This window comes from Sciurus carolinensis, chromosome 12, assembly GCF_902686445.1.
Source record: "Sciurus carolinensis chromosome 12, mSciCar1.2, whole genome shotgun sequence".
NCBI lineage: Eukaryota > Metazoa > Chordata > Mammalia > Rodentia > Sciuridae > Sciurus > Sciurus carolinensis.
In genome coordinates, this window is record NC_062224.1 from 19,648,321 (window position 1) to 19,667,400 (window position 19,080).

General features: G+C 31.9%; 2 protein-coding genes across 19 annotated transcripts in view; one reads left to right on the forward strand and one right to left on the reverse strand.

Moving 5' to 3' along the window:
- Abi1 (abl interactor 1) overlaps positions 1 to 17,545 on the forward strand; it is a 155,382-nt gene extending 137,837 nt beyond the window's left edge. For 2 of the 18 annotated variants that reach the window (XM_047521586.1, XM_047521590.1), the window contains 4 exons: positions 3,843 to 4,016; positions 7,041 to 7,127; positions 10,830 to 11,015; positions 14,374 to 17,539. In XM_047521586.1, coding sequence (XP_047377542.1) covers positions 3,843 to 4,016; positions 7,041 to 7,127; positions 10,830 to 11,015; positions 14,374 to 14,549 — 623 coding nt within the window. In that variant the 3' untranslated portion in view covers positions 14,550 to 17,539. Of the gene's footprint in view, positions 1 to 3,839; positions 4,017 to 7,040; positions 7,128 to 10,829; positions 11,016 to 14,373 lie in introns of all 18 variants that reach the window. The other 16 variants (XM_047521577.1, XM_047521578.1, XM_047521581.1 and 13 more) reach the window with 16 other exon arrangements.
- Positions 15,655 to 19,080, reverse strand: part of Pdss1 (decaprenyl diphosphate synthase subunit 1) — a 36,368-nt gene continuing 32,942 nt past the window's right edge. Inside the window, 1 exon segment of the mRNA XM_047521596.1 lies at positions 15,655 to 16,736. Within this exon segment, the coding sequence (XP_047377552.1) occupies positions 16,596 to 16,736 (141 nt within the window). The 3' untranslated portion in view covers positions 15,655 to 16,595.

Consider the following 19,080-nt stretch of genomic DNA (forward strand, 5'->3'; position numbering starts at 1 on the left):
AGTTGATAATACAGAGGATAAAGTATGAAATCTAATTCACACTAATCTCTTCTGGTGAAAAGCCTCTGAACTTACTAGTAAATAAACATATAGTAACATTTTCCATAATATGAGACTTTTCTGTGTGTGGTTTATAACCAACTTTAGATTCTTGTAGAATTATAACAATGACTGTTAAAAAGAAATTTTAAAAGTCAGCAATAAAATTCCCTCTTCCCAATAGTGAAGGTTGGATTGGTGTATACACCAAAGGATTGGGGTGAAGGTGGGGACAGGAGGAAGAAAATTGAAAGGAAAATGTGTGATGTGGAGTGCTCTGGTTCTTTCCTGTGGATTATAGTTTGAAAAACTCTGATATAACTTAGTTTCTGTGATAGCTCAGAATGCCATGAAACAGTTTTCTCACTAAATGCATTTAAATTGTTCCAAGTTGGGGAAGATTAGACCGAACGTATAAGTAGTTCCTCATATGTAGTTAGTGTAAAAACCATTCAGCATAGAAATACACATTAATAGTAATCTGGGTAGAAATGGATAATGAGGTATTTCAAATAATGAGACCTATGTTTCATTTTAGGTAAAATATAGCTCTATGACAACATCTTTTGAAAACATTTACACATATATACAAGAAAAAGGGGGGTAGGCAATAAAAAAAGAGCTTGATAAAAGAAATTGTTGATGGGAAGTCTGTGTGAAAATATGTCATCAACCTAATTAATAATTGAGAATAATAAAACCACATTGAGACACTATATTATAACCACTGGATAGGTAAAAATGTAGAAGTCCACTGGTACCAGTGTTGGTGAGGATGTGTTGTAATTGAAATGTACATTGCTGGTGGGTATTTTAGTTGATACACTCACTTTACAAAATAATTTTTTGTTAACCTGGTCAAGTTGAACATATGACTACCTTAGATTTGTCAGTTTCATTTCTAGATATTTACACTGGAGCACTAATTCCCAAAATGGTTAAGTGAGCCCATGGGGGTTACTAAGATCCTTTCACAGAGTTTTTGAGGTTATAATCATATTCATTCATCATTTTCATTCACATTCTTTTAGAAGTATATGGTGGAATTTTCTAGAGGCTACATGAACTGTAATAAAGTCATTGCTACATGATGGACTATGTACTTGCGTGTTTGTGTGTTTCAAAGATTTATCAGAAAAATTTCTAATATGATAATTATCTATAGTTGTAACCCATATCAACAAATGCTTTTTGAGGTTCTCTAGGTTTTTTGTGTGACCCTAAGACCAAAAGTTGAAAACCACTATCTTAGAGCAGTGGCTTTTAGAGTTATATACCCAGATTATCTACATCCAAGAACTAGTTAAAAATGTAAATTTTTAGATCTCACTCCATTCCAGACTTACTCAATCAAAAACTCTGAAGGTGGGATTCTGCAATCTGTATAACAAGCTCTTAAAGTGAAATTCTGATTATTGATGAAGGTTGAGAACAGTTATCCCAGGAAATTCAGGAACTGTATGTAGGAATTTTTATAGTAGTGGTAGTAATAATAGCACAAATCTTGATGCAACCCAAATGTCTAATAACAGTAGAATGGATAAATTAATTGTGGTATATTTATGTACAAATAGAGTAACAGAAATGAATGACATTGGTACACTTATCTACATGGATGAAAAATAGTATTAAGAGGAAAGAGTACTTCAACAATATGTATAGATTCATTCCATTACAAAAATTTTATAAATTTATAAAAACTCTTAGATTTATTGTTTTTAAGGTTTTATATCTATCTATCTATATGTGTGTGTATGTATCAAAAACTGCATAGAAAAGAAAGAGAGGGTTTAACACATGCCTTGTGGGGTTGGGAATGTGGGAGAGGGGCAGAAAACTTTAGTGATTTTGTTAATATTCTATTTCTTTAGCTAGGTGTTTGTCTTGTTTAAAAATCCACCTATACTTGTATGTATTCTATATATAAATTAATGTATAACATGTATAGCAGACCCTTTGACATTATGATTTATTTCACAGTAAAATATTAAAATCTAAAATAGCTTGAAACTCCTAAACAATTGTTTTAATTTGCATCACCAAGAAAAATAGATTAGATATTTTATACCTTTAAGTCAAATATAGAAATCGTTTTACAAAGATTTATGTTAAAAATTACTAAAGGTTTACTTCTTAGCTCTCTGGAACACCTATCTGTTCAAAATTACTCATTCACAAAGGCTTTGTAAATATCTTATTATTTTTAAAATGTATTTCTATTTAGAAAATGATTATGTAGGTGATTTAGATAATTAGTGATTGCCTTTGGCTTAGTAGTTGCAAAAGTATCAGATCTTATAAACCAAATTACTTTTTACTTTTCATGGTTCATTCAGCATTTGGGTAGGTTAAGGAGGATAATAGTTTTCCTGATGTTGACTTTGAAAAGTTTAGTTAAAATTGCAGATTGCTTTGGGCATAGTATAGGGGGAAAGCCTAAGTATGGAAAAAAAGGAGATACTCTAAACAGAGCTGCCTTGAAATGCCTTATTTTATAGAATCTAAAGGTTTTTCTAGTTTTGACATTTGGGAAAGTTTAAATACTCTGATAAGTAAGTTAATCTTTCATTAAAAAATCTGATTTTTTCCTCCCTGAGTACTGGGGATTGAACCCAGGGCACTTTGCCACAGAACCACATCTTCAACCCTTTTTAAATTTTTTATTTTGAGACAGGGTCTCGCTAAGTTACTTAAAGAGTTTCAGTAACTTGCTGAGGCTGCCCTTAAATTTTTAATCCTTCTGTCTCAGTGTCCCTAGCTGTTGGGATTACAGGCATACCATGCCTGGCATAGAAATCTGATTTTATATGTGTTAAAACTAAAAATCTTACTTCTCATAAAAATAATTCTACTGTAATATGTAATGGTAATATTATCTGCTAGCACAACAAAGATAATATTACCATTACATATTACATACTACTGAAAATAGTAGTAAATGTAGAAGTTATGCTTAACAATTTTAACTTTATCTAATTTAGATTAACCAGATAGATTCTTATATATCGTTAATCAAAATTGTGAAAATTTTGGCAATTTAAAAGAAGAAGTTTGTAAATGTGCTTTCCTAGCATGTGTGAGGCCCTGGGTTCGATCCTCAGCACCACATAAAAATAAATAATAAAATAAAGGTATTGTGTCCATCAACAACTTAAAAAAAAAAAATTTGACCTTTATTTCCATGGGTATTGGTTCCAAGATCTCCCAAAGATACAAGAATCCTTAATGCTCTAGTTGCTTATATAAGATGGCATAGTATTTACATGTAACCTACACACATTCTTAGTATACTTTATATCATCTCTAGTTTATTTATTAGATCTACATTTACATTTACAATGTAAATGCTTTGAATACTTGTTAATACTATATTGTCTAGGGAATAATGATAAGGAAAAAAAGTCTTTACATGGTTAGTATGGATGCAGGTTTTTTTTTTTTCCCTTGAACATCTTCCATCTGAGGTTGATTGGAACCAGAGATGTGGAACCCATAAATACAGAGTGCCAACTGTATTCTAAAATGCACAGAAAGTTCATATTTTGGATTATGCTTATTTGAAAGGTGTAGAATATTGCATTTTTACTTTTACAGCTTTCTACGCAGTAACTGATTTTACCTGTTTTTAACTTCAGAGGTAGAGTTATTTGATTTTTATCTTTACTTTTCTCTTTATTTTATGCTTTGGGCTTTACAATTAAATATTTCTCATTGAGAATTCCCCCCTCTTTGTTCTGCCATCTGAGGTGATTATAATGCTCAAGTTTCTTTGTTGGTTGCCTTTGACTAATGCTTTTCAGCAGCCCCGGGCTCAGCTCCTGGTTCCCAGTATGGCACAATGACCAGGCAGATTTCTCGACACAACTCTACCACTTCTTCGACATCTTCTGGTGGATACAGACGAACTCCCTCTGTGACTGCTCAATTTTCTGCTCAGCCTCATGTTAATGGAGGTCCACTTTATTCTCAAAATTCAAGTAAGCTTGTGCTTTGCAGGCATACAGCAATAGTGGAGCTCCTTTTGAAGGAAATTATTTGAAACAGGCTTTGGCAGTGATAGACAACAATTGAAATTGTGCTATTTCATGTTTACTTTTGCTTTAGTTAGTTCTTGAATCATATCATTTTAAGAGTAATTGCTTACCACTTTCTCCTCCAAAATTCAGACTTAAGTATCAAGTCTGTACTAAAATTTAGTGCTTCAATATTCTTATTTTTATTACTACAGTGTAAGTGTAGTAAGTTTTATTACTACAGTGTAAGTAATAACAAAAACATCACTGAAATAAATGAATTAATTTTTATTGGCTTGCTTGTAGCAGTTCAGAAATACTAAAATCAAAGGCCAAACATTGTGAAAAATTTTCTTTAAAAGAATAAAATTAAATTGCTGGCTATCACTTTTAAGGCCGTTAACTTATACTGAAGTGAGTTAAAAACATTTGTGATGCCTGCTTGACTACTCCCATCTTTGAATAATTCTAACAGTGGGAAGGATTTTCTTTTGATTGCTTTTTGTTTGCCTTGAATTGCACATCTTAATACTAATTACAGACAATATTTAAAGCTGATAAGGTTAGAAAACAGTTTAACTGATAAGGTTAGAAAACAGTTTAAAGATAGGATTTTAGAAAGTTTAATAACTTAGGGTAGTCATTTCCTTCACTTAATTCAAAAAAGGAAGAAAAGGAGTAACAAACAATGCAAAACAGAATCTTAAATGAGCCTGTTATCCATTATTTGTTATTGGCTCAAAGTTGTGGTTATCAAGCGTAGACTGTAGTTTTTGTAGATACTTTCTAGACCAGTGTACTGTATTATTTTACTTGAAAAATGTTGAATGCTCCATATTTATGTAGAAGCTTGGTTTAAGTTCTTTTTATTTGTAATGCATGTCCCAAATATGTATTTTAAAGCAGAGCTAGGGAAAGTTTTCTGACTCATTTTTGGTTTAAATTTTAGAGATGAAGATTAATTATTTGTAGCACAAACTCCTAGAAATTGAAAAGAACTTTGGCAGAAATGTCAAAATTCCAAGATAATTCCAAACTTATACCATTTTTTTCCATACTAAAATTTTTATTCAAGCTGCCAAGAAGTATTGAACTACCAATCAGAAGTTTACCTCACATTTTCCCTTGTCTTCTTTTGATATTAAAAGATAGTGTCTGAATATTCCACAAATTCATAATTCACCTCACTTGTTTTGTGAACTTTCATTTTTCATATTCTGCCTTTTTAGATCCCATCTTTATTATTATTTTTCCCCACTTAGACATTTAAGTTACTCTGCAAATAGGTATTTCACCTAATACACGTTTGTATAGTTTTGGTAATATTCGAATGAATTATTTTCAAACAAGACACTTTGATTAGTGGTTGTCTACATTCTTTGGAATATTGGCAAGCAAATTTGACATCAAATTTTAAATATATTATTTTTTGTCTAATTATCCTTCAATGAGTTACTGTTGGTGTTTTGGTAGTATGTAGTATGTTTTTAGTGTTGCGATGTGCATATTTTTCTTTTTGTCTAAATGTGGTGCTAATGGTAAGTATCTCCACAGCATAGCTTTTCTTTTTCCTTTATATACTAACCAGCATGGCTAGACACTAAGGGTTGTTTCTAAAAATCTTTTAGACTGTGGAAGCTTTTCTATTTATTTTTTAATTAAAAATCTAACCTTTTATTTATTTAACAGCCTTCTATATATAGATTATCAGAATGAAAGAGGACCACTTTCTTAGTGAATTGAATGTTATTTTTGGCTATACAGTGAATATTAATGTAAATGTATTGCTTTGTTAAATTGTTGCTTCTTTGAACCCTGAACCTCTTTCAAATTTTTATGCTTACCAGCAAAATTTGTATATTGGATTAATTGAAACAACCTTTTAATGAAATGATCCTTGGAAACCAATAAATTACTTTTCTTGTTAATTTATTGTCATTTATTGGTGACCACCAATATTTTGAATTTTACCATCTAGTTTTATTGACTTTTTCTGAGTCATTTTTGGCAATTCCATTCTTGTTAAAATGAGACAAAATAGTAAAAATTTGAATGTTTTTTTCTAACTTATGTTTTTATAATTTTTAATAACGTTTGCTGCCCACATGAGCAGTTGGTATCAATTTCCCATAAATTATGTCCTTTCTCTAAGAGAAGTTTGAGTATGTTTCTAGCTAGCCAATGATTTGTAAAAAAATAATTTAATGTAAATAGCTGTACATTTTAACTTACTGGAGATCAGGTGTCCTTTTCAGAACATTGATAAAAATGTTACCCTTGAGATAGCTTGTCTCCTGAAACTTTGAATTAACATGGTATATGGAAGACTAATTCTTTAATAAGTTTAGGAGTGATGTCTTTAAAAATAAAATCGCCAGCTTAAAAAATAATAATAACCTTGTTTTACAAACAAGGGGTTTTCCTGGAGACCTGTGTGTATATTTAGATAAAAACTGTCTTTAAAGAAAAATCTGAGATTAATATATTTATGTATGCAGTCAACAGCTATTATAGAATATGTTTATTTATTTGACTTCTAATTTACATTATCTTAAGATTAGACAAACCTGTTAGTTTATAGTTATAGGAAAAGCAGTATTCTGGAAACTTCTATAGGTATTTCATTATCTGTTTTAGAAGTTTTTTCTTAGAATTAGAACACTTCATTGTATTAAAGTGAATGTAATGGAAAATTAAATGTTAGCCCAAGCAATATAACATTAGCATTAAATTAGGTAAGTTTGTTCTTTTATACATTTAACCAATTGGCTAAGTACAACATGGCTTCTTTATGTTTATTTTTGAGACATGAACTTGAAGAAGGTTCTGCAGGTTTTTGTTTTGCTTTTTGTTTTGTTTTGTTTCATTTGCAAACTGTTCTTTGCATACTTATGTTTGTGGTCCTTGTAACTGACTTCTGCTTTTTGTTTGTTTCCTTTTCTTTCCTTTATCTGTTTTACTTCCCCCATACTGTGTTGTTGCTACCAGTTTCTATTGCTCCACCTCCTCCCCCTATGCCTCAATTGACTCCACAGATACCTCTCACAGGCTTCGTGGCCAGGGTGCAGGAAAACAGTAAGTTTGGAAAAAACTGAGCTATCAAAGAATAGAGGCTGTCTCTTATAGCATGCATGGCTGATGAGTCATCATTTTCCTTTTATTGAGAAGCTAATCTTATCTTGAAAATAGGTGCAGATATGATTGAAACTGAAGAGCACGGTCTTCAGTTTCTTCTCTTGTGCATGATTACTGACCCATATAAGTTTCAAAACTGCAATTTACTTGGTTTTTTTTTTTTATGATCTAAAACATGAGATCTGATCTTTGCATATTCTTAAGGAAAGAGTAATCAAACACAAAAATGCAAATTGTACAGAAACTCCTAATAATTATTAAAATTAGAAAATATTTTGTATTCTGACAGATATATAAGCATATAGTGTGAGATTATATTTATTAAGAAATTGGGACAAAGTTTGTCCCTCTTTAATTACTTTCTTTTTCTTTTTTTTTTTTTTTTTTTTTGGTGTCAGGAATTGAACCAAAGGGCACTTAACCCCTGAGCCACGTTCCCATCCTTTTTAAGTTATTTTGAGATAGGGTCTCACTAACTTGCATAGGGCCACCTCACTAAGTTGCTGAAGCTGGCTTTGAACTTTCTATCCTCCTGCCTCACCCTCCCAAGCTGCTGGGATACAGGTGTGCCACCATGCGTGGCCTAACTACAAAAATATTTTAGAAAAAGCTTGTAGTCTCAGATCTTTCTACATAGAATGATTTTAAACATATATGAAGTTTTCTGTTAAGAATAAATCTTGAGGAAAAAGTAAATTACATCCCTGCTATCCATTTAAAGGTGAGTGATAAGGAGTATAGAGCCTGCTTTCCATTTGAACTACATGTGGGCCCATGAGGATTATTCCTGAATATGTACATCTGCCAATTTTTTTAGGTTATCTCTGAATGAAGATCAGGTTTAATGATTTTTGTCATTTTTAATATGTGGCTTTAATCAGGACAGACTAGTTTATATTACTGCCTGATTATTTTTGAATTTCCAGAAGGTATATAATCCTAACTACACGATCACCCTGAATGTTATGTGACAAAATGAAAAATAACCACTACTATTGAATTATATTGTGCCAAAAAGCTGTTGAAATTAAGATGGAAAAGTGGTCTAGTTCTTATATACTTCTTGAGACCATCATTATGAAAATAAGAATGGTTTAACCAAATGAGTAAACTATTTGACCAGCCCATTTTTCAGGAGAATATATTGTGGCAAATTCCATTTCAACGTTTGCTCACTCTGTTGTGTTATTTTCCCCATTCCTTCCCTTCCACCAGCCAAATATTTGTTTATTCACTGTTTGTGCTAGGCTCTGGGAAGAATACAAATAGTTTAAGACAAAGTCCCTTCCTTCAAGAAATATGTGATCTAGTGGATTTATTATAAAACATTATAGTCTAAAATGTTGAAATTTCTAAGTGTAAACCATCTTAACTGTTCTGTTGAAATCTCAAAACAGCTTTTAAAAGTGAATAAGTAAACTGCTAGTCTTTAATGCTGCAGCAGTTTAAAAACAGCCTGCAAGAATTTACAAACTAAACTAGTTTGTTTTTGTGAACTGCCACATTTCTAAGAATTAATTAGGAGGTAACTTAAAATAGCCATCTTGAATATCAGTTTTGTGGGTCCAAAGGTCATTGACTCACTTTTTGGTAAAGTTTAAAAATAAAAATCTAGTGTTACTGTACATTATTTTAAGCATGCATGATCTGCTAAAGAGGCCGATGGAACAGCTTTTTAAAATTCTTTTTACTAGACATGAACTTGAATCTTTGAGTTATTCTATTGTAGATTGACAAAGTTCATTTGGTATCTATTTTCTGTGAAAGCAAATTTAAAAATTTGAGAATAAACAGTGTATTGGCACTTGAAATGTTTTATGAAGTACAGATTTCCTTTTTCTTAAATACCCAGTTTCATTGGGACTCAAAAGTGGGTGATAATAAATGCATGTAACAATTAACCTATTAATAAGTGTTGGTTTAAGACATGAGCTCCTAAGTCAGCATTATGTTTATATCTCTTTATGATTAACAGCACAAAGCCTTTTTGAACTAAATATGCACTGTGCATATTTAGTGTAATGCAGAGAATTAAATTGACCAGACTCCTGCCATAATTTGAAGATATGTCAAATATAGATTTATAGCAGTTCGACTTTTGAGTAAAAACATCACATTAGTAAGTGTGTATAAACCAAGAGCAGTGGCTATTTAGTTAGGCAAGCATATTGCAATTTGCACATTGACCAAATTAAGGATATGAACTATGGCTATTTGATATCAAGAGGGGTTCATACCTATTTTCCTCTTCTCGGTAATAGAAAGCTTTGGAGGTATGGACAAAGAAAATGGATTTATTCATGTGATGGAAAAAATGAATAGTAGACCCTTTTGATAGCTATTAGAGTAAGTATCACTACCCAGGATTTTTTTTTTTTTTAAAAAGCCCTTTTCATCCCCTAAGAGGATAAAGTAGAAATCACAGTTGAAGTGATAATGCAAGGACTATTCTCTGCAAATGTTTTAAATATGGACCTCTTGGTTATACTTTTAGCACATTTATTACAAATCAGGTAAACTTCAAAACCTGTGTCAATTTTCATAAAAACATTTTAATTTGTCTTTTGAATTTTTAAGGAAATTTGTAGATCAGAAATTTAAGCATTAGTTGTGTTCCAGGTTTGAATTCCTTAATATTGGGAGCATTTGTTACTTGGTATCATAATGGTTCAGTGAATACAGTTCTAATCTGACATTTTACACTTCTCTGTTAACATTTTTGATCATTTAAAGTACACACACATATACATACCACAGCCATCTAAAATTTGAGGTATGAGTCATTTTTATTCTTTTGTTTGATATTAGCTCCTTTTTTTTAATTACATCTTCCCTCAACACTTTATGTTTAAGTCTTAATTATGATTGTATTTTTTAGAAAATTGAATCTTTAGGATCTGGTCTTTCCCTCATCTCATGCCTATGTTTTATTAGCCATATGGAAAATGTTAGCTTCCTTTCTACATTAGAAATTTATTGTGATTATAAACATTTTTAAAAATAATGTGGTTATCTACTTGTTGAATTATTTTTTAATTTAATTTTACTTATAATGGAAAACCTAGAAACAGAGCAGACCTGATCTACCAACTTTGCTTTTCTCTCCATTGAAACAAACAAGTAAAATAGTCAAATAAATAAAAATATGCCACTTGAGATTTAATTTCTAGGGCACTGAAGCTATTAAAAACCCAAATCAGGGGCATGAATGAGCACAATAAAAAGTTATTAAATCGTTGTTGTAATGTTATTAGCATTTTACTATAGACTAAATGACAAAGATGAATAAGTTTTATTAAGATAGTTAGGTCTAAAGAGCAACATTTGTCTTGACCTAAGCCTTGGAATAAGGAAACTTCTTCACTCCTGTAATCTTTATAAAAAGAGACATTGTGATCTAACAATCTCTTGCATTCATTAATTTGCAGTACTTCTTGATACCCTTGTAGCTCATTTTAATATTGCAAAATTATTCTTAAGAGTAGCATAAACTTAACATACCAAGCTTTTATTTCTAATCATTGCATGTTACTGTAGTGCATGCTATATATGAATGAACTAAAGCTTTCTTAAATTCTGTTAATTTACAGATTTCCATTTAAACTATTTTCTTATTGAAATTAATTATCTGAATCTTTTTAGTTGCTGATAGCCCAACTCCACCACCACCACCTCCACCAGATGACATTCCCATGTTTGATGACTCTCCACCCCCACCCCCACCTCCTCCAGTGGACTATGAAGATGAGGAAGCCGCCGTAGTTCAGTATAATGATCCATATGCTGATGGGGATCCTGCTTGGGCCCCTAAGAATTATATTGAGAAAGGTAAGATACCATTAATATGGAATTGATGCAAAGGCCAATAATCTAATTACACAATTTTAGAACTATTTAAAATAAAACACTTTGCCCCATGTTTCTCAATTTGACCTGTATTACCAACCAAGATGATTTACTTAAACCTTACTGCCTATACTTAGTGTTATTTCCCAAAATAAGAGGGTTCATTCTTCATATTTTAAATTAAAATATGCTTTCAACCGCAGATTAACTAGCCTATCTGCATTTTATAGACACAACAAATAAGGTAAAGAAAGGAGCTAATTGACAAAAATCATATATAATTGGTAGAGATTAAAAAGTTTTGCAAGCTCTTAATTAAAATAGAAATCTTTCACATCTAAATATTTAAAAATTTATTGGCACTATCATGAGAAAAAGCCTAACTTGATTCTTTTATGATTTCTTAGATGATAAATCATTAGCATTGTTTTCATGAAATTCTAAAGTCCAAATTTACCTACTATACCTGATATTCATCGTGATTATCTATTAAAGAAATCTGGATGAGAAAGAAAAAAATCAGGTTTCTGGGGTTTAATTTTTCATAGTAAAAAAAAATGCTTGTAATTTAGTTGCTCAATTTGGGTTGCCTTTGAACTATATTGCCTTCCATTTACTTTATTAACTGACTTAATTAGCAAATAACTTTAGGTAGCTCTAAGACCACTGACAGTGTTTGAAATATGTGACAAAAGCATATTTATATGCTTTTTTATATTTTAAAACACTAAATATTTTACATATTATTAGGGAAGTCTTGAATGTTCTTCATATTTGGAGACCCGTGTACCCCTCAAATAGGGATAGGTTTCTAAACTTTAGTTTTGAATTGTGGTTTTAGCCATATTTTCTTACTTTGTTAAGCAAATTTAACTTTATGTACAAGGGACTGTTATGTTTACAGAAATTGATAAATTTGGAAAATATATTGATATACTGATAGTAGAGCAGGATTAAAGAATTTCTTCATATTTTGAAATAATGAGTCTTAAGCCAGAGGTTACTTTTATTTATTTATTTTAGCAAGTCCAGATAGTAAATATTTTAATTTACTATACTTAAAACTCAACCTGGAGTAGCACAAAGCAGGCATAGACAATATGTGAGTAAATGTGGTTTTGTTGTGATAAAACTTTATTTATGGAAAAAAGCAGTGACTTTAATTTGTCCATGGGCCATTGTTAATGGACCCCTAGTCTAAATCAAAAGATGAGATTTATTAGGATTATACTTAAACCCAATATGTCACCATTGTAATTACAAAAATGAATGAAACCTGAAATTTTTAAATCAAGTTAATTTCATAACTTTTCCAAAAGTCCTGTTCTTATGTTAACTTTACCTAATATGTACCAATCTATCATAGTATTTATGTTAAACTAATAGATCTTTGAGTTCCAAAGAACCCTGCAGTACACTTGGAGGGGTCTTTAATACGGATTAGATTCTGGAGAAGAATGATTTTTGTTTTTGTTTTTTGGCACCAGGGATTGAACCCAGGGGCGCTTAACTACTGAGCCACATCCCCAGTCTCTTTTGTTTTATATTTTATTCAGAGACAGGGTAACACAAAGTTGCTTAGGGCCCTGCTAAGTTGCTGAGGCTGGCTTTGAATTTACAATCCTCCTGCCTCAGCCTCCTGGGCCACTGGATTACAGGTATGCACCACTGCAGCTGGCTAATCAAGTTGTTAATGGTTAAATATTTTAGCAGGAAAAGAAATTATCTGAGGGAGTATATGCATTGGGGAGGAGGGCTGGGTGGGACTAGGTTTTATTTTAAAAGGGCAATTTAAGAAACAGAAACATAAATTAATTTGACTCAGTACTTTTATCAGCCTTTTGCCTAAGTGGAACTAAGAACATAATGAAGTAAATTTTTTGTTAAGACTTGAGGTTCAAGCCTTTGTTATTATCAGTATAAACATCCTCTACACCCCTCAGAATCTAGTAGTACACTTTGGATCTAGATATAAAGAAAGGAATATTACCAGTGTCAAACAATAAATAATTATATTATTAATTAAGTTAGTAGTTAATTGATTTTTATTCTGTTTTCTTTACTAATGGTTTAACTAGCAATTACTTGGTCCTTTTAGGTTTTTATTTAGCCAAAAATAATTTTAGGATAGTTAATACTATTTATTTGGTATATTTTTCAAACTTGGTATGCCATTAAACTCAAAATCACAATGCTATCATTCTGTTGCAGAATTAAAATGGAGGGAAATGAACTTGTTTAGTCTACTTAATACAGCATTTTGCAAAGGGAAAAAAGTCTGCCTATTTTAACATAGCAAATGATGACTATGTAACAGTACTTCAGATGTCTCCCTTGTAAGTCACTAATTCAGAATAATTATGGGGAGAGGCAGTCTTTCTTAGGGGAAAATGAATCTCAGTTAAATATCTTTATTAAAAATGCTTATTTTTGGGCTGGGGTTGTGGCTCAGTTGGTAGAGCGCTTGCTTAAAATGTGTGAGGCAATTGGTTCAATCCTCAGCACCACATAAAAATAAATAAATAAAATAAAGGTATTGTGTCCATCTACAACTAAAACAAAATATTTTAAAAATGTTTATTTTAAGAAAAAAATGACCACAAATAAAAATGAGGTAAATCAATGAAAAAAATTCATATATAAAGATACCATTTCATGTTAGAAAATTATATTATTTTAGAATTATGTAATAAAGGCGGACTGAAGGAACTATTTAAATTTATAAGCCAATAGTATGGAAAACTAATTTTTTGGTTTGCTTTTCATTTCTATAACACCGTTTGCAAAGAAAAAATATTTTGAACTCTGAATTGGAGAGGAAGAGAATATTTTGAAATTCAAATTCCAGATACCACAAAATTGCAGGATTTTTTTTTTTTTAAAGTTTTAATTTTTTTTTTTTAAACTACCTTTGTCACCTGACTAGTCCTAGCACATGCCTATAATTCCAGTGGCTCTGGAGGCTGAGACCAGTAGATTGCAAGTTCAAAGCCAGCCTCAGCAACTTAGTGAGACCCTGTCTCAAAATTAAAAAAAAAAAAAAAAGGTCGGGGGGGTGGTGCTGGGGATGTGACTCACTGGTTAAGCACCCCAGGTTTCAATTCCTGGTACCAAAAGGAAAAAAGGAAAAGTTCTTACCTTTAAGGTAAGTGAATTTTTTAAAAAAAAGTGTAGGTATAATGTATCGTTACAATCTATATTGATACGTATCACAACTTAAAATCTTCATAAAAATAGTTTGTTTGCTACATTATAGATTTAATTGACATTAAATTTTAAAATTCAAGTTAAATGTTGGGTAAAGTATACTTACATGATATTTTGTTTGTTTTCTTCATAGTTGTTGCAATATATGATTATACAAAAGACAAGGATGATGAGCTGTCATTTATGGAGGGTGCAATCATTTATGTTATAAAGAAGAATGATGACGGCTGGTATGAAGGAGTCTGCAATCGAGTGACTGGTCTCTTCCCTGGGAACTATGTTGAATCAATCATGCACTATGCTGATTAATTATTTTTCTTTCCTTTTTTTTTTTTTTGGCTTTTAAAGTAGGTTCTTATTATTCAGTCATACTGTGGGACTCCTATGGTTAACAGAATTGTCTTAATGTTTAAAATGTGCCCATATTTTCAGGAAATGCTGTTTTATCAGTATATTTGAATGTCTACCTGTAAGCATAAATCTTTGAGACAGTTTTTATATTGCTAAATGGCAATTTTTACAAGAGGCTGTCCATAATTGATTATGCTTATGTACTTACTTACACATTGTTAATTTTATGACCAGCGTAAATATTCTGGGGAATTGGGGTATATTTAACAAATCGTGATTCAGATTGTATCATTACATGTTTCAGTGCAGCATGGTTACTAATACTATGTCAAACTAATATTAAAATCAGAAAACTTAAATGCTGGTGCTGGTCATACTTGTTTAGATTCTCATTTTTAAAAAGTTTAAAGCATGCAAAAAAAATTCATGTATTGAAATGTACTTAAAAATTCCAAGATGCTTCCAATTTGTGTAATACTTACCTGGCATACCCATTCTAGGTGAGTCTATAAGGTCTACATGTGAAACAAAACAAAAGGGGTTATCTGTAATGTTGTAATTTGTACCTAAGTTTTTTAATGAGTGAATTTCAATTATCAATTTTTTCCATTCATAAATATGTAAGTGAACCAAAGGTTTTTGTCCTTTCCTTCACTGGTTTGCTTTTAAAAAAAAATACAAAACTGATTTATTGCAGAATTATGGTTCTATTTTCTCAGCATATTAACTTGGAGAAAAAATTTTTTAGCCTTATCTCAGTCTGTCCCAATAGTAATGTGACGGATGTTTGCAGATTTAAAATCTGAGATGATTATTTCAAGTCAATCTACTGAATTACTTTTTTAAAGTAACTTTTGAATCTAAGAAAATGTGTCAAAGTGTGCACATCCTTCTATAGGTAAAAGTCTTAAAGATTGCCATATTAGTCCTTCAGTTTTACAGTGGACTGTTCTAGTACACTGGTTCAATGAAAGGAAATTATAAGTATCTTTTACATATTGTAAAAGTGTATGCGATTAATTTGTGAATAGGCACTATTTAATCCATTACCTGGCACTAGAAACATAAGATTTTAAAATAATTGGGAAAGAAGATGGGTCATGTATTAATCAGTGAACAGAGATATACTTAACCAACAGATTTGTATTGAAATGCAACACATGCACTTTGTGTGTCTCCTCTTAATTTAAGGGAAGGTTAGAGGGATGTTTTCTCTTCTTATCTTGTGTATAATTCTGTATTGCTTAGGATATTAAAGTAGAGCACTCAGTGTGGGTTTCTGTGTATTGAGGATTTATTTGAATTTCAAATTAAAGTTATGTACTGGGCGTTACAGACTTAACAGCATAGTGAATGGTGAGACTAGTGCAAAACATTTATTTCTGAAAATTAAAGACCATTATTACTACCAAATCAATGTGACTGTTTCATATGCATTTTGCCTTTGTTAATTTCAAACAAAGTATCATTAGTGATCAACTAGCTACCTTCTTTTTTCTTCAAGTGGAATGTTCTCTTAATTTGTATATAACCTGTTGTCTAAATTTTATGTACAGTCTTTTATAATAAACCATTCTCCTATATGAAATTTTGGATACTGTTAAAATATAAATAATGTGGATTTAAGAGCAGACTTCACAATTTTCTGACCTTTACTCCTATGGTGAAACAAGACAAACCGTTTGAGTTTTAACATTGATTATTTATTTGTGTAATGGCTTTACATGTGGATATTAACAGTGTAAACAAATACCACAAATAACCATCAAGATACCTCGATTAGAATTTAAAGGGTTACATGACAGATTCAGGCAGTTTAATTAATTACATTTAAAAAGTTCTGTGGAAAACTTTGCCAATAAAAAAAATTGCCCATCAATAAGATTGGAATTATTTTTTAAAATGATTTTTGGTTATTTGCATATGAAGCAAACAAAGTATATTCCACAAAATTCTTTAGGCACAATCTGGTAAAATAGCTGCCAGAAAGAACAGAAAGAGTTGTCATTTATCTCTTGTAAGTACAATTTCTGAGAGCTGAATGAGGGCATCTCTTTCTGGGGATGGTCGAAGTTTACTGATCTCTCTTACTGCTTCGTGGCAGTACCGCTGCGCGAGGTAGGTTGTTTGTTGCACACCATCACTCTGCAGATACGGAACAAAACAGAATAGCAGAACAGCTGTGACTGACTGGATCAGCTTTTGGGTTTCTGCTGTGCTATGATGAATTAAAACATACTTTTGAGGTCAAATGAGCCAAGGGGTAAGTCATATATATAGTTAATAGCCAAACTACATATCTCATGGTTCTATTTCCAACTCATAATCCTAGCTTCCTCTGCTTGCTTCTTTTAGTTTCTTTTCTCAGACCAAAGCACATTTTTAGTGTTTGCATACAACGTGGGTGACTCATTAATGTCCACTAGCCATCTATTTCTTCCTACTTTTTACTTAAGTATGTAAAATACCTAAAGCAGAATTTTAAATGAAAAAGTTTAAAAATAAGGAGAGCTGGGTGCAGTGGCACACACCTGTAATCCCAGCAGCTGGGGAGGCTGAGACAGAGGATTGCAAGTTCAAAGCCAGCAACTTAGCAAGGACCTAAGCAACTCGGCGAGACCCATCTCTACATAAAATATAAAAAAGTGCTTGGGGATGTGGCACGTGGTTAAGACCTGCGAGGTTCAATCCCAGTGAAAAATATTTTAAAATGAGAATGGGGGCAGTGTCAAGAGAGGTGCCTTCAGGATGAAGCAAGGAATATACACTCAAGGCAAGAATGCAGGCAACCTCGAGTGAGACGTCAACCTGTTCATATTCTTATTTCTTGATTACCAATTTTTATTGCCTTTCTGTTAACAAAGACGGGCATTTGGCCACCTACACATAGTGTGTCTCCTAATTTGACCATTATATTGCTGTTTAGTTCTTCTGTTAATGACTTGATACCAGTGCTCCTGTCTTCTCTATCACTGCACTTTAGAGATTTACATTCTGATCTGTAGCTGTTTTTTTTTTTTTTTAATGTTGTGCTCTCTAAAAAGCTGAACACTAATAAATTCTATTTCTATGATGTAAAAATATTTACTGTGAAATTAAGTCATGACTAATTTTTATTTCCTTCCTGGCTAATGATCCCTTTTCCATTTAGAGTATTTCTAACATTATGATTGAAAGGCCTGATTTTCCCTTCCAATTGCTCAAAATATGACACATTTTAGGTTGTTGTGTCTTTCTGTACAGAATCTTATCTTTTTCTTAAGTGTTTCCACATATTTTGCCATCTGCAAATGACCTACCCAGAAAGTGTGAATGGGAATTCAACCTCTGAGTCCTTACTTGTGATGACTTGTTTGCCCTTAAACAGATGGATTGACTGAGTATAGAACTGTAGGTTTGAAATGTTTCTTCATCACTTGAAAGGCCTTGTTTCATTGCCTTATAGTATCTGCTGCTTTTTCTATTGACTAAGCCAGTTTTGACATCTTTTTCCTTTTGCACACCATTTTTTGTTGTTTGATTTTCTTCCTGAAATGTCTGTTAATTATACCAATTTTTCTTTCTCATTTTTCCTGTAACTATTAGATTTTTGGAAGATTTCCTTAATTTTACACTGCATCCCTTCTTTGGATTTTTGTTTTAACTCGTTTCTAAAATATCCTGCTTTTTAATTTTATGAATGAAGTATCTTTTTGGATCATTCTATTTATATTTTTCCTGAGTATTTCTGTTCATCTTGGTCTTTCTTGCTTAGCAAGTTTTAACCAACTCAGTAATTCTGAGTTGTCTATTCATATTTAATGAAGGAACATGTCTAGAAGCTGAGTATAGAGGGAACTATAATTGAGAGAGGCCTTTGGGCAATTTGCTTCAAGAACATTTCTGTGGAGTTTTGTGTAAATGCATTTCTGGCTAGGCATGCTTCACCAAGAAAAAGGCAGGTTTCTGTATAAAAAGGCACAGCAAACTCTTGTGTTTTGAATTGCTGTTGGAGCATTTCACTATTCTGCCTACAAGCCACAATTTCCCTCTTTTCAGTCCCACTTCTCACTCCAGTCTTCAGAAATACAGTTAGCACTCTGTTCAAGCAACCACAGACTGAAACTTTTTTTTAAAAGTGCTTACCGAACATGTAGATACATTTTCCCCCCAATATAGTATAAAAACTATAGCCATAGCTTTTACATTAAAGAAGTGGGTACTGTAAGTCATCTAGAGATGATTTATGTATATGAGACAATGTGTACGTTATATGTGAAGGCTGCACTGTTTTTTATAAGGGGCTTTTGCATATCTATGGGGTTGGGGCAGGGTGTCTTGTACCCAGTGCCCTAGGGAACTGAGGGGTGACTATAATTATTTCTAAAGCCAGAACCTCTCTCAGGTTTCTTTTTCAGCTGTAACTCCATTTCATACTGAGTTTTTATATAACTGCCAAACCACCCTCTTAGCAAATTGTGGCATATAACATAATTATACATTAGTTAAG